This window comes from Onychostruthus taczanowskii, unplaced genomic scaffold (genome assembly GCF_017590055.1).
Source record: "Onychostruthus taczanowskii isolate IOZ18803 unplaced genomic scaffold, ASM1759005v1 scaffold121, whole genome shotgun sequence".
Classification (NCBI taxonomy): domain Eukaryota; kingdom Metazoa; phylum Chordata; class Aves; order Passeriformes; family Passeridae; genus Onychostruthus; species Onychostruthus taczanowskii.
The window spans coordinates 634,939-651,647 of record NW_024498363.1 but is presented as its reverse complement, the minus strand read 5'-3'; the positions used below and the strand labels follow the sequence as shown (position 1 = coordinate 651,647).

Below are 16,709 nucleotides of genomic sequence, written 5' to 3'. Positions count from 1 at the left end.
TCTTTTTCCAGATGAATCCATATTTGTTTGGCATTCTCATGTATGTTTGATGTATATTACAAGAAGGATGTGGAAGGAGGTATGAGTGGGGAGAACATGCCAGAGCTATAATCAGGAGACTGCAAAGAACTTATATTTTTATTTTATTAGTGAATAAGTGGATTTCTTTCTATTCTTTGAAAACAAGGAACAACACAGGGTTTGACAGTCTTGTCAGACCTCCCCCCTCTGTGATAGAACTGTGTGTACTGCTAAAATTCTTGATAACTGCATTGAGCTAACAGTGTATCCAAGAAAAAGATACCTCCGTGTGCATGCTCATCTATTTACAACTCTGTCCAGATGGGCTGTGGCCCCGGGCCCTTTGCTCAGATGTGAAGCTGGAGTTGGTACTGTTGCCTTACTTGGAAACACATTCATTCATTCTCAGTTTCATAGGTAGAGGTTTTTAAGCAATCTGATATTTAAGAGGTTTTCTTGTTTGGTTGTTTTTTAGGGTTTGTTTGTAATATTGATGTGAATGAGAAGGTTATTCATGTTTCCTGTAAAACATAAAATACCTGCAGAGGATGAGAGAGAATGTTCTCTCCCTGCATGGTTTAATAAAATTTCACCTGAAGTTCGGGGAACTTCTGTGTTAGCACCTCTAAAAGTGCCTACTTTTCATCAGTGATGCACAAGTGCTCACATTCAATGCACCTAAAAGTTGGAGCCACTGTGTAACAGATATTCATATTCCTTTTGCACTATCAAACTTCTGTGGTATATATTTGAAACATTTCTGAAACTACTTACTGCAAAGCAGTGGTTCAACTATGGCATAAATACTGACATTTGGTGTCACCAAGACCTTCTAAATTTTGATCTGAACTTGAGGTTTTGTCAAGAGTTTAGCTTTTGAAATTTCATCATAAAAAATAACCATACCATAGTTGACCCTGTATGTGGGATAAGAATAGTAGTGGAAAAGTGAAAGTTTGGCAGTATCAGCAGCATCATGATGGAAGTCTTTTTGCCTAGTAAATATTAGAAACTAAGTTGTGTGTGCTAGTGAAAATTAAACGTAATCTCTGGTTTTTTTCATCACTAACTGAACCCCTCCTGAATATAGCTATTTCAATGAAAAAACCAGATTAATTTAGCAGGGCCTACAGTGAAGTCCATGTATAAACTGAGGTTGATGTGAACAAAATTAATGGTGATACTGCTTCAAAGTTACCTCTATTTAATTTCTTCCTGTTTCAGATTTGTACTATGGTGGAGAAGCTTTCTCTGTAGAGCAGCCACAGTCTTTCACTTGTCCTTATTGTGGGAAAATGGGTTATACGGAAACATCTCTTCAAGAACATGTTACTTCTGAGCATGCAGAAACATCAACAGAAGTGGTAAGAAGCCTCAGAACATGCTTCAGTGGTGGAAATACATTTTAAATAGTCTTATTTCTGAAATACTGTCTTCCTGTTCTTTCTTGAAGCATGTATTCATTTAAATGCTTTGTCCAAAGAGAAAATACCTACATTTGAGAATGACATCAAAATTCTTCTATGATTTATGGGTATCATGATATAATGAGCTTGCTTCCTTTTTTTGTTTGTTGTCCTGATACAAAGGCTGCCATGTTTAGGATATTGTTACACTGTAAGACAAAATTTAGAAAGTTGTCACAGTTATTCTGTTTAGCTGTGTCTCCCTTTTCATAACTAGTGTGTAATTGTTCTGCAAGCTTGCAGCTGTGTTGGTCTTTTGTAACTGTAAGAGAGAGGAAGACATGCAGATAGTTTGTAATGTTTTCTAATAGCTTTTTTAATGGACCTCTTATTTTATGCAGTGAAGTTCTACAATTTTTTTAAAACTACCTCCTCTCAAAGGAGGTGGCTTCTCCCCATCCCTAACCATTAGGACAATAAATGTGGTTTAAAATGCACTTCTTAAACAATAGAAATACTTTAATTGGAAATGCTAACTCTCACTATCTTGATTGACCTTGGGAATAGGAAAAACTGGGTTAGCAGTGTAGCAGAATGACATGGAGCACGCTGTTTTACCCTAGACCTAGGAAAAAAGTGATGCTTGAAGTGGATTACTCATCATTAATACATTATGTGAAATTAGTTATAAATAGGTTCTCTATTCTAATCTTCTAGTTTTCTTAATTTTGAAAGAATTCTGTGGAAGAAAATGAATGACTTTCAAACCTAATAAGAAACTTGGGTGAAGAGGTGATGTGGGAAGGGTGTTTGTTCACGTTTTTGGGTGAACAAACACCCTTCAAAGGTGTTATTATGATCTTTCTTAAAAACACAGGAAGTGTTTATTTCACAGTCCAGTTGCAGTGTGGTGTATTTTTTAACTCAGTGGCATACTGCAATTTTTACAGTCTCTCTGAGTTTTTCTTAAACTTTACAACTTTCAAACATAGCATCAGCTGTTGAAAGTTCTGCATTTGGGTGACTTTATTTTTTTTGGTGGCTTGGTATTGCAGTTCTGATTTGTACCACTTGATGTCAGTGATATTTTCCTAACACTGAGTGTTCACAGATCCCAGGTTTTTAAACTTGACATGCCCTTGTTTGCAATTAGGACTTCTAGAACCCTACACATAAAACCTAAATTTGTGATTCTTGACAGCTGCTACTCTGGTAAGTCCTGTAAGAGTTACATGTGTAAAAAAAAAAAGATTCCCACAAAACTTTTCTTTTTATGCATCAGTCTGCAACACTGGTGTATCATTGTTCCAGACAATGATAAAGGACAATATTTTAGTGCTTGAATATGATTGTTACTCTTTGTGCTAATCTGGCATTTGTGATAAGTGTTTAGTGTGCATGCACATAAAATTGTTTGGGTACTGTACCCTTATTGGGATAGTGAAGGGCTACAAGACTAGTAAAGAAGAAAATATTATGGATTATGAATGTTTGTGTTATAGGCTTTCAAACAATTACTTACGTTTAGATACTGAACTTGTAGTCGTTTAAGTATCACCTTCTGAAGATGTGTTTTATTTTAGACATGTATTTTTAGGGATAAAAGGGAACTTTACAGGGACAGAATAATTTATATTTTAAGGGCATTTTGCCCCCAGTTTTTCAAAGAATAAGCAAAATAATTTTTCATCTGGTAAATTTTACCATTTTTATGTTCAGAGCAATGCAGATAAGTTTACTTTTCTGTTGATTTTTCTCAGGTGTAGGCATTGGTAAGTACAGCAGTAATAGGTATCTGCAGGCAGGAATCACAGTCTGAATGAGGTTGAAAGGGACCTCTGAAGATCATCTTGAGCAGGACCATGTACAGCTGGTTGCTCAGGACCATGTCCACACAGTTCCTTAATAGTGACTCCACAGTTAACTTTCTGGTAACTTGTGCCACTGGTCGGTGATCCTCACAGTGAAAAATGTTTCAGTTGTTCCTGATGTTTATGAGAAAGTTCCTGCATTTGAATTTATGCCCACTGTCTCTCATCCTGTCACTGCATGGCTCCGTTATCCTTTCAGATTCCCTTCACGTGTTCATGGACATTACTAAGATCTGTTCCCCATTACCCTACCCTTCTCTAGGCTGAACAGTTCCATCTTTCTCAGCCTTTCCTCCCTCCTTTTACTGAGCTTTTTTCAGTGTGTGCATGTGTGGACTTGAAAACTGGGCTCTGGTGCTGGGTTAAGGAGAAGGATCACAAGGAGAAGGATCTTGACCAGCTGGAAGAAGAAGGATCTTGACCTGCTGGCAGCTCTCTGTTCAGTCTAGCCGAAAACACCATTAGCTTTCTTTGCCGCAAGAGCACACTACTGGCCCATGGTCCACCAGGACCCCAGGTCCTTTGCTGCAAAGCTGTGTACTATGTGGCTTGCCTCCAGTGTGTGCTGATTCCTGGGGCTATTCCTGCCCAGGTGCAAAACATTATATTTCCCTTCATGAGGTTCATGTTGTCCCATTTCTTCAGTTTTTTTAAGGTCACTCTATATGGCGCACAGCTTCCTAGTGTTTCAGCCACTTCTCCTAGTGTTGTGTAATCACCAGAATTCCCACTGATCATCACCCTCTGAGGCCATCTCCTGAGACAGTTTTCACTCCACCTCACACTCTGCTTATCCAGCCTGAGCATCAACAACTTATCTTTGAGCATCCTGTGAGAGGCAGTGTCAGTGGTCTTACTTGAAGTCCAGGTAGGAAATTTCCCCTGCTCTTCAGTCATCTACCAAGCCAGACAATTCAGCATTGAAGTTTATGAAGTTGGTGAAGCATGTCTTCCCCTTTGTGAAGCCAGTGCTGACTGCTGTTGATGATTTTCTTGTCTTTAATAGTGCCTAAAAATACTTAACTATACTTTCCTCACTTTCCCAGGGATCAGAGCAAGATGACCAGCCTGTAGTTCCCTAGGTCCTCCTCTTACTTGCCTGTCTTTAAGATAGGACTGGCATTTTCTTTGCCCCAGTCCTCCGGCATCTCACCCAGTCACCATGATAGTTCAGAGACTAAGAAGAGGCTCACAATGGTATCTGCCAGCTCTGTCAGCACCTCTTGGTGCATCACACCCCTCACATCCTGGGTTTAAGTATTCCAGTTCATGTAAGTATTCTGCAGAGTAATCCTCTTCCAACAGGGGAATGTATTCAGTACTCCAGACTTTACCCCTGCTCTCTGAGGCCTGGAGTTGCTAAACACCAGTCTTGCCAGTAAAGACCATAGCAGAGGAGGTATTCAGTACTTCAATCTCTTCTGTGTCCTGTGTAACTAGGCCTCACGTCTTTTGAGCAATGGACCCACATTTTCCCTAGTTACCTTTTTATTTCCTATGCACTTCTAGAAGACCTTCTTGTTACTTTGGACGTTACTTGCCCGATTCAGTACCATTTGGGCTTTAGCTTTGCTTACGTTGCCCTGTGATGCTCAGATAATGTTTATGGTAGGCTATACTAGAGCTTACCCTTGAAGGGTGACCTCTGTATTTTTTGGGGGTTTTTTTTGTGTGTTTTAATTTGTCCAGAAGTATCTTGGTCATCCATGTAGGCCTCCTGGCATTTTTGTCTAAATTCACTTTCAGTGGGATGGAGAACTCTTTGAGTTTGGGGGGGGGAATGATCTTTCAATATTACCGGGCTTTCTTGTGGCCCATTTACTCTCCAGCGTTGTACACCATGGGACTCATCTGAGCAGATGTTTTAAGTGGCCAAAGTTTGCTTTGCTGAGGTTCAGGGTCATGAGCTTGGTTTTGATCTTCTCCCTGCCCTCAGGATCTCAAACTGCACCATGTCAAGGTCAGCCAAGGTTTTCTTTGACCCTCACATCCTGACTGTGCTCGTCCTTGTTGGTAATTATGAAGTCCCATATAGCACCTCTCCTCTTGTGCTCCTTTGTCACTTGGAGGAAGAAGTTACCCTGAGAGCACTCCAGGAGCCTCTTGGATCGCAGTCGCACTGTGTTGTCCTTCCAACAGATACCGGAGTGGTTGAAGACCTCCAGGAGGATTAGGTCCTGCAAGTGTGAGGCAGCTTCTCTGTATCTCTAGAGGGCCTGATCTGTTTGTTCCTCATGGTCAGGAGGCCTACAGTAGATATGCCCTATAACATCTATTTTGCGTGTTCTCTTCTTAATTCCAACATGTAAGATTTCCATCAGGTCAGACGGTGCTTTTAATGCACCCCAGCTGTTCTCTCTCACTTAAAGGGCAAAGTGGGAGAGCAGCTGGGGTACAGCTCTTGCTGTTCAAAGAGCCCTCTTCCTCTTCTGAAGAACCAATATTTCTTCACCCATATAATGTCTAGGGACTGTGGTTAGAGCTGTAAGGCAGATGAATTTGGGAATCAGTATGATGATTGTTTTTGTTGCTGTTGAAGTTTCAAGTTAGTTGGACTGGTCCAGATAAAATGCAGTGCTCAACTAGAAGTCTGCTGGCATTGTAAATAAAAACAGATTTCGTAGACTTCATAAGATGCCGTCTCTTCAGTCTTGTTTCATAACAGAGATGCTAATTTTTTGCTATTACTTTGCACTGCAGCAGCTTTCTCACCTTCGGGAAGGAAGTAACTAGGCTCCTTGTAGATGAATTGCAAGCATTCTGTTGTTGATACTTCAGTGGTAAAACTGGGGAGAGCTTTTTCTTGCAGTAATGAAATGGACAATCTGAGACAGTCTCAATGTCCCTGTTCATCCTGTAAGATCCCAGTGACTCTTGTTGAAGTTACAGAAGTGCTGTCACTTAAAGTTGTTACTTTGTATGTAAATAGGGAAGTAGTGGTAATAATAGTGAAGTTCTGGAAACTGGCAGATGTTCTGTGAGTGGGATTGACTTAGGCCTTTAGAGTCATCATTCAGGGCTGCATGGTGATTTCTTAACACAAATGCTCTTAAATTCACAAGAAAATTCTGACATTTGCCTTTAGTCTGCATCATTTTTTCATGCATGTTATAATTAACAATGACTTTTAGCTGTGTCACTCTTAATCAGTGATCCAGCAGTCTTTGTTGTGACTTTCTCAGAGATTGTGCTTAACTGAATTGTTGCTTGTGCATAACAGTATTTGAGTAACTTTCCCTAGTCAAGCATTCTTGAAAGTTTAGTTGATACCTAGAATTAGGGTTGGGATACTTCGATTCCTTCTTACTCAATATTCATTATAATCTTTTCTTAACTGATGTTTTTCTGAGGTCTGAGTATATTCACAAATGTGCAGTTCATAACATCTTTGTCATGTTAACAAAAACTTTCTGGTGATTTCCTGCTTTCAGGAGTGGATTGTTGTTCTTATGTTGGTTTTCTGCTTCCTAGAGTAGCTTAAATAAAAGAAGATTGCTTTGAAGGTCTTGCATTCTCTTGATATGAGAAGATTAAGCAGCTGTAATGAAGTTTAGGGAATTCAGAACTATCTGTCCAATACACATCCATTTCTATATCTCTACAGGGTAGCTTTGATATGTTGGCATATCTGAGTGTTTATTATATTATGTTGTGTCAAGATATGTTCTGTAGTGCACTTGCTTGGCATCTGTAGTGGTGAAAAATCTGTGGAGAGAAATGCTGATTATTGCAAATAAAAGGGGAGGACTTGTAGCAAATAGCTTTTAAAATGTTTTATTTTCAGAACTGGCCACTAAAATTAAACTGGAATTAGATGCAACAGTTCCTGTCAAAAGCAGCTGAGATTTTACAGTAAACTTACTTCAAGACCTTCTTCTCACCTCCATGAAAGCACAACACATGTGTGCTCTTTTATAGAGGTGTTCTTAATACTCATGGTCTTTTGAGATCTACATTCAGTAGCTTAAGTATACACATGAAAAATGGAAGAAAAATGGAAGATGCTGTTTGTGGAGTCATTCAAAGAACAAGTCATAATTATGACAGTAGTAGTGGTGATATTTGCCTGCTTATTTAACTGTACTTCAGTTTAAAAAACAAAACAAAACCTGCCAACCAAAAACTATGAAGTGGCGGGGGGAAAACCACCAGAACTGAAGAGATACCTCAGTACTTGCTCTCAAAATACTGTTGCAGAGAGAGATGTGGAGACCAGCCTTTCTCCGCCAAATCTGAGTGGGATGGTCTCAGCTTGATACTTAGCAAATATGGGCAGTTTCATTCTGATTCCTCTGCTGGGATGAGTGTCAAGCAGGCAAATAGCATTCCTGTATGATTCAACTCTACTGTCTGTGGCAGAATTGGCATTCCAAAACACTAACTTTCAAGACTTTGCAAATTGATTTTGGGAATCCTGTTTGGGAATCTGGTTTTCTGAAATCTATAGTATTCTGAAATTCATAAATAAAAGATGACTGAATTAATGTCTTCACTTCTGTTATTTTTCTGAGTCTGTTGAGTGTGTTGATATCCAGGTGTTTGTGAATACCAAAATGTTCATTTAAAGCGTAAGAGCCAATGTCTAATGATTGACTTGATACAAGTTCTGTTTCTTGTAATATTTATAAAGTTGGGGTTTTTCCTTGCTTTGTCATTTCAGATTTGTCCAATATGTGCGGCATTGCCTGGAGGGGATCCGAATCACGTAACAGATGACTTTGCAGCTCATCTTACACTGGAACACAGAGCTCCTAGAGATTTAATATCCTTTCCAATTTGAGGCAAAGACTTGTTTCACCTAGTAGTCACGGTGACTTGGTTTAATTTTTATAGTCAAAGGGTCATATTCTGGATTTTCTGGAATTTAGGTTGCTAAAGATATGTATGTCAAAAATAAAAAGGTTTCTCTCCTAGTTTAAAAAAGTGTAGCTGTCAGACTGTGCACAGACTTGTAGGTATACTTGACAGTGTTTGTTGCTCTAACAGCAGAAACATTTAAAGGATTTTGACATACAGAGGTTTATTCTACTTGCACTGTGTTTTATCCTGCCTCAGGATTACTCTCGGTGCTGTTTTGCATATCAAGATTTAGTGCTGTATATATTTATCACATAAAGATGATTCAAGCACAGCTGCTTGTAACAAAAGGTTGTAAAGTTAACTACTTTAAACACAATCTTGTAATAATTTAATTTTGTAGTGTTACTGACATTTTGTAATACATTTCAGAAAATCTTCAGAGTTTCTGGGAAATAGGATTCTTGTCCTTCAGTTACCTTAGCAGCCAGTTACGGACTTTAATCTGTGCTTGACGGCTGAAGAGCTGGAACCGTTGGGATTTTTTCATTGGTGTTATAGGAATATTTGTCTCCTTTTAAATTTTTTTTTCTCCCTCAGATTGACTGATAAAATATCTTTTGGCTTGGGCTTTTATTTAATGACATGCAAGCTATGTAGCATCCCTGCAGTAAGTAATCTCTGAATTACTCATTTGTGTCTCGTTTAAACAAACAGAAAAAAAGACTGCATTATAACTTTGATAGTGCTTTTTTTTGCTCGGAGATTTTTAAAAAGGAACAAAGAATAATATAAGCTCAAGCAGTTGGAGGAAAAAAAATCCAAGCCCTATCAAACAGAGTTAATTACAGTAACAGAAGGGTAACAACATTTGAGGTGATGTCTCCACTTCAGTTATGATAGTATTTTATTGTGTTTAAGTATGTTAGTATTAGCATGGTTTAAGGTCAGAACAGCCTTAGTGCACAGGTTAATTACTATGCAATAGTTGGATCAGTGTAAAGGAGTTTGGGTGTAGAGTGGCTCTGCGAAAGGTGGATGATGAAAAAGTGGTACAAAAATGAGTACAAAGTCATATGCAAGCAGGTACCTGTACTTGCCTTTCTCAGGTACAGGAGTAGAGCTCTCCTGTAGAGTAGAGCTCTGGAGAGGAGCAGGGTGTTGAACACAGTGGCTCTGGCCATGGGAGCTTGATCCCAGGCATCCCTGTGGTCGTTAGTAGCCAGGAGTCATGCCATCCTCCCTTTCCAGAGGAGGTAGGATTAGGTTGATGAGGGGAGAATATCTTCCAAACCACTGGATCTTCCCTGGCCTTCAGACAGCCTTGAAATGTTGCTTGATGGCTGATGTAATTTCTGTCATTTTAGTTCTGCTCATTGTACCAACTCTGATATTTTCATAGTACCTGCCTAATTAGGCTTTTTCTAACAAGAACTACATAACTGCATAGCAGTGTGCCAGAGTTCTAGCTGTGGGCTTCCAGCATTGTCTTAAGTGTAAGGTGGGAAGTTTACATTTTCCCAGCTACAGAATGTAATTAATTTCCTACTGAAATGCACAAGATACTAGATTAGAATTCAGGCTATTGCTGCATTTTCTCCGTCCTAGTACCAGAGATTCCACCAGATGACTTTTACTTAGGGAATGTTTGAGCCAGAAAAGACAATCTTTTTTCAAATACAGAGTAAGGTTTCAGTATCAGTCATCCCAAAATGGATCTGTTTTGGAAATAATACAATGCCCATGATTAAAGATTATGCCTGTAGAATTTCCTGCTTGTACTCTATTGTGTTGGTGTCCAGTGTTGTCAAGTTTCCAAAACCTGGTAAGTATCTTAAAGTAATTATTTGACGTTGGTCTCTACATCATATCTAGCAGCAGAGAGATTTAAGGCAGGGGAAAAAGGAAGAGAAGATGGCCTTTTTCACTCAGGGTCTGGCAGTGTAGAAAATAAGAACCATGACTCTCTGATACATCATTATATTGGTGAATCTGAAGTTGAAGCTGTGCAGAACAATTTTCTGTGCCCTGTAATTGTCTTCATGTACAAAAAGGAGATAGACAAGGCTCTCGGCTTGCACTTTTTCTGGAGTAAAACTTTATTTTGCAGTTTGAGGTAAGCTTTTACTGTTGGATTTGCTACAATTCTGAGGGGTGGCCTTATCCACCAGCTGTTAATTAGACATTTTGGTTAATTTTGGTTTTTGTTTTTTTTTTCCCTAAAGTTGTCCCAAAACACTGCATGTGTTTCTTAGTACAAACCTTGTGCCACTATTGCAAGGTATGTGATTTATTCCTACAGTCTGTGGACAACTCTTTAAACCACAGTTTCTTTCTTTTGCAGAAAAATTTCTGCAAATTCATTAAATACATCTTTTCAGCATTAATCATACAAATAGTTCTCACATGACTATTCAGTTTAAATGTTTTGTCACAAGGCAATGTTTGCGAAGTCTTTTCTTACTCTAGCATAGCTGGTAAGACTCAAGTGCACGCTTAGCTGATATTTGAAGAATTACATTTATCTCAAAACACTTTAAAAGCTGCAGTTGGGAACGTTACCCCAGAGTCCTGTGTCTGCTTGAAAAATGCCCAGATACTGTCCTGTTTTAACATTTTTAGTTATGAAAAGCTTGTCAAAACTACACAGGCTCTATAGTCATCTAATTTAGCAACTCGCCTCCAGCAGCACCCAGAATTGGCACACTCAGAGGTGCACGATGCTCTGTGCTCAGCAAAGTGTGTTCTGTGCTGGGGAAGTTTTTCTTTTAACCCACATGTTAAGTTTTACATTGTAGCATAAGTAACAGTTTTGAAAGAAGGAAACGTTCTGTAAACTCTTCTTGTGATGACCAAAAGTTCACTCTTGTCATGGGAAGTCAAGGCATTCCTTTCAGTCTTAAGTTCTTGACTTCCATGATATCATGAGGTTCTGCCTCATAACTGTGATTTATGAAAAGTACATTGGATGCTACCCTTGCACAGAAACTGATACCGTATGAGTGGTAACCATGCTATTATAAAAATAAAAAACATAGGAGATGGAGATTTTAGCTAAATTACAATAACACTAAAATAAAATAATAGAGACTAAGCTATTTAATTTTTCACCAGTGAGTCATACTAGTGATTTTTAGGAAGAAGCCTTATCTGGACTATCCTAGAGAAATTAATGTTAACAAATTTATGACAAAATAATCTTTATTTAAGTTTGTTAATTACTTCAAAATTTATAAGAGAAATACAAATACATAAAATACAAGCGTCTGATAGGGGGAAGTGTGGGAAAAAGAGAAAATGAAAAGCATCATTATGACACTGGAATTAGTGATATGTCTTTGGCTGTAAGAAGAAACAAAGGGCTGTGATGGATGTGCTGAATACACCAGAAACCTACAGTTTCCTAAGGACTCAAGTCCTTAGGATTTCCATCCTTTCTTGGATAAAAGCATGAAGTACAGAAGTCAAAAGGAATTTGGTATTATTCTGATAGGAATTGCAGTAAACGTTTTTATTGTTTTTGAAACTTAATATAAGAATTGGGAAGGGAGAATTGAAATCCCTGTCTCAGTGGTAAGCTTGACTGAACATGGATTAGTGTGGGTTTGCATAGAAAAGTTTGATTAGAAAAAAAATTAACAGGTCAGTAAGTCTAACCTAAAGTTTGATTAGGAAAAAAAAAAATACCAGATCAGTAAGATCACTGTAGCAGAGCTACAGTGTACTTAGATTTGCTTCAGAAGTGTAATCATTACATTATGAATCAAGAACAGTATACCTGAGTATTTGACCCTTCAGATGTCCTTTAGTGGTAATTTAACACCCAATACCAAATAGTTCTGTTTTCTTAACTTCTTGTCTACGATGAATCCAGTGGCGTTCGGCATGTACGTAGGATGTTCCACCCAGGCCGGGGTTTGGGAGGCCCCCGTGCTCGTAGATCAAACATGCACTTTACTACCAGTTCCCCTGGTGGGCTTTCGTCTTCTCAGAGTTCGTATTCTCCAAGCAATAGAGAAGCCATGGATCCTATAGCTGGTAAGAGCTGTAACCACAAATTTTACTCCACTGTCCTTCCACAGAGGAAGGAGAATGCCAGGTGGCAGCAGTTGCCCTGCTCTGTGTTGCCGTGAAGCTGCACGTACAGGCACAACATCCCACAGAGCGGGTGAAGAGGGAAAGGGTATTCACACTGTCAGCGTCAGAAAATAATTAGGATTCCCAGAAATAACTTGTTTGTTCTATTTTTCCTTTGATATGAAAATAACTTTTCTTTATGATAAAGAAAAAAATAGAGAGTGAAGACAATTCTGAAAACAAATACAGTTTCGTCTGTGGGGAAATCTAAACATTTTAATGCCATGGTCGTTGACCATACCAATATTTCAGGGAAACCTCAGAATGTCTGGTACAAATCCAGCTTCACTTCAGATGGCAAAGGAGACGCAGTGCTCAAACTGTAGCTTGCTACTATTAGGCAGTGACTTCTTCAGGGGACTTCTTCAGCCAGCCACCTGGCTTAGTGAGGCATTGCCCCTGGAATGGGAGCTGTGGATCCACTGCATTCCTTAATCATGGTCACCTTTGCCCGCCTTCTGGTGGCTCTGGTGCTCTGCTGGCCTGGTGTGCCCTGATGTAACTCATTAAATTAGCTATGAAGAAGTAGCCCATCAAGAGAAAAAGTTAAGTGAGGTCACAGGTGAGTTTGTTCGAAGAGGGAGGATGTTCTTGAAGCTTCCAGAGTAAGACGTGCTCTTTCTTTCGCCAGGGCATGTGCTTCAGTTCATTTAAAATGTGAGGTGACTGCTGAAGTTTGTTTTCAGCCTTGCAGGACCTTCCCACTTGTCAGCATTAAATGTGGGACAAAATGTCATTCTTCTGCATCTAGTCTCTTTTGGTGGAAGATGTGCTTCTGCTTTTTTTAGAGCACACTCAGCTGTGTGTCCATCTTGTTCTAGGACTGTTTTGAGTTCACAGCTCTTTCCAAAATACTGCTTCCCTATATTCCAAGCTTTAGATTACAGTGAGAATAAATGTATCTTAACCTTGCCTGTGAGATTAACATGTCTGCTTTTTTACTGGAGTAATAAATAGGAAAGACCACAGTGATTTTTCTGTTTAAATTTATAGCATCAGTTACTTTTCTTAAACATTTTTTTCCTTCCTGTGGCATTCTCCAGTAATTAAAATTTACTTCATTTTAGTGCTGCTGTCAGTGCTGCTGAAAATTACTCCACCTCTCTAGTTCATGTTTTGCTTTGTTCCTTCAAAAACAGCTTGCTTTAGCATGATTACATTTTGTTAATGCAATGGAAGAAAAATTGTCAGGACCTATATAATAAGTTTGTAATGTAGAGAAGGGCAGGAGCAGGATTGTCCCATGTTTCCTCTACCCTTGCATCAACTGCTGCAGGCATCTGAGATAAGAAGTACCTTCTGCACAGGGCATAGAAGAGATTCTGCAGTAATGCACTATGCAGTAACTCACTGCTAGTATTTTAAAAAAAACTTAGGGGATAAAATTTGCCAGGAGCATTCCATCCTTCTGAATTGGAAGACTTAATAACAGAGAAGGTTTTTAATTGCTAGGCCTTCTGCATACTTCTGGCAGAAATAAGAATTCATACAGAATGCTTTTAATCTGAAGCAGTGATTGAATATGTTTTCTTAACTAAATTTCTTTTAGTGAATTTGCTGCAGCACAGCTTTCCTCTGAGATAATTGGGAAGATGAAGCTTGTGTTTTGAGGGAACACTTGTTAAAAGGAAAAAAAAGTCACCATCCAGAGCCAAAATAAAGTTGTTTCTTAGTCAGTGGCTATTTTGGCTTGAAGTTTCAGAGAGTGGTTGCAGAGGACTGTCTTTTGCCAGGCTCTACCTGGCAACAGATGGGCTCAGCTGTCCTTTGTCTTGTTATTTGGACTACCTCTGCATAAATTAGTCTTCATCTTTATGGGCAGTAATCTTCACAGTCTTCTCTGAGCATTGTTGGGTTTTGATGTTAGTTGAGAAGAAGGGAATTGATGCACTGGAATTTGGGTTGTATTTTTTCTGCTGCATAATGCTCATTTAAGATCTTAAATCATAGAAGCTTTCTCTTCTCTGGCAGAGCTTTTATCCCAGCTATCAGGTGTGAGGCGTTCTGCAGGAGGACAGCTCAACTCCTCTGGCCCTTCTGCTTCTCAGTTACAGCAGCTGCAGATGCAACTGCAGTTGGAACGACAGCATGCACAGGCAGCAAGACAGCAACTGGAGACTGCACGCAATGCAACCAGACGCACCAACACGATCAATGTCAACACCACTATGGCACAATCCACAACAACAACTAACACATCTAACACAGAAAACAGTCAGCAGACTATCCAGAATTCCCAGTTCCTTCTGACAAGGTAATTCGTTCTGTGTATTTACTTGTATTTACCTCTTAAAATTTTTGTTTACCTTATTTCTAGTAGAGGTACAGAGCGTGATGTAGTTTGTGTGTTTGGAGTCAGGCACATGGCTAGGATGGCATTAATTAATAGAATATTTACCTAGTTTAGAAATTATACTTAGACCCAGGATTATTTAAAAGAGGATTCACATCCTGTGTCATCCCAGTTCTTCTAGAACACTGACCACTGACCAGGAATAAAAATATTTTCCACATCTCCTCTGACACACCCTCTGCAAGCATATTTTGCTTTGTCTGGTATTGTGAAAGAGTGTGGTAATTTTAACAGCTCCTGGCCTGAATTTAAATCAAATGGACTTTTATATCAGTTCAAAATAATGCCATGTGACATCTTTCAATCAGAAGTTCACTTGAGAACCTTAATTAAAGCACCTGCAAGTGTCACAGACTGTGACTTTAAGAGTTGGAGTGAGCACTTTCCTTGCCTCCATCAGGGCATGCAGTGTACCTTAGGAAAAGTGGAATTATGTTCAGTAATCCATGCATAGTAGGCTTTACACATGCAGAGATGCGTTTTGTGGCCAATGTGAACTTACAAGTTGATGTGGAAACAAAGGAGGCATATAATTGCATGTGCAGGAAATGGCACCAGCCCTCCCTAAAAGACTCCTTGAATAACAGGAAACCTCACAAACAGTTTTTGATATTCCTCTAACTTTGGGCTGCACTGCAAATGCTGTCGCAGCAGCAGAGCAGGGGTGGGTTGTTAAAAGCATGCCTGTTTTACTGAAGTGATGGATGTGTTCATGGGCAGGTATGACTGTCCTGAAGGAGCAGTTCCTGAGCACATCTCAGCCTGTCCCTGGTGTCACTAGTGAAATGGGCTTTCAGCAACTCTGTCTTCTCTTCCCTTGCTGCTGCACAGGTTGAATGATCCAAAGATGTCAGAAGCAGAGCGTCAGTCAATGGAGAGCGAACGGGCAGACTGCAGCCTGTTTGTTCAGGAGCTTCTACTGTCCACCTTGATGCAGGAAGAAAGTTCCTCCTCAGATGAGGATGAGCGGGGGGAGATTGCAGATTTTGGTGCTATGGGCTGTGTAGATATTATGCCTCTAGATGTTGCTTTAGAAAACCTAAATTTAAAAGAGAGTAATAAAGGAAGTGAGCCTCCTCCACCTCCTCTTTGATGACATCCCACTTTGCAGACAATGTCCTCTGTGCTGTATTTGCCAATGAAAGTGGACAACAACTATCTTGGGTTTGTTTTGGTGATTGTAATTTCAGGTCTGTCACTCTTGTTACATTGTGTACATTCAAAAGAAAGAGAGAAAAGATATATATGATAATCATTTCCACTTAACTAATTTTTACTTCTAGCAGGTAAATGTAGGTTGCAGTGCAGAGCTGAGGGCTCTGTATCCTGTACCTTGACATGCAAAAGGCTCTCCTAATACTCCACGTTCAAACTGAAGAGGAAAAAAAAATGAAAAATCTCTAATGAAGCTGCTGTGTGTATTTATGAATATTAATGAATAAAAACTGCTTGGATGGTTTACCTTAACTACTGCATGACGTTTTTTGCAGTGTGCATGAGTTTTAGTGACCTTGTCATTTAAAAACTTAAATACAAGGAGTAAAACTATAAAACACAAAGCTTTCCCATTATTCAAAGGTTATGTGATTAAAAAGGTTAGCGCTGAGTAGCAGTTTGTGGCCACAAACTAGCTTTTTAATAATATGTGACAGAATGACATCTCATGTGCTGTTCCTGCACAGGATGGAAACTGCAGTGGGATACATTGTCATGACCGGGGTGTGGCGGTTTGCTGAATGTGACCCTTATGTTGCCCTCTCAGCTGTCACCTCAATGTGGAGTTAAACTTCATTTTATGCATCTGTAGGAGACACAACAGTAAGGCCACTGCTGGAAGCTACTGCAAGGGGCTTTTGCGTGCCCTAAAATCAAATGATGTTCACTTTCGTTTCAAGTTTTTCTTTGTTGTGGTTGTTAAAATTTTTTAATTGTTCAATATGTTTTATTCAGGTGTAGACAATTCATATATTCACTGTGTTTCTTAAAAAAAAAAAAAAAGTTAACCTGGATCCTATTGTCTTAGTTTAAACGCCTTTCACAGCCTCAATCATATTTTGAGTTATTTATGTATTTGCTTCCTAGTTTGCAGAGACCTGACAGTATCAGGAGAGCTTGAGGATTTGG

General features: G+C 39.3%; 1 protein-coding gene across 1 annotated transcript in view; it reads left to right on the top strand.

Annotated features, from left to right (window-relative positions):
* Positions 1-16,052, top strand: part of KCMF1 (potassium channel modulatory factor 1) — a 43,559-nt gene extending 27,507 nt beyond the window's left edge. Inside the window, 5 exon segments of the mRNA XM_041395903.1 lie at positions 1,246-1,385; positions 7,959-8,060; positions 11,959-12,133; positions 14,204-14,486; positions 15,417-16,052. Coding sequence (XP_041251837.1) covers positions 1,246-1,385; positions 7,959-8,060; positions 11,959-12,133; positions 14,204-14,486; positions 15,417-15,678 — 962 coding nt within the window. The 3' untranslated portion in view covers positions 15,679-16,052.
* The last annotated feature ends 657 nt before the right edge of the window (positions 16,053-16,709 follow it).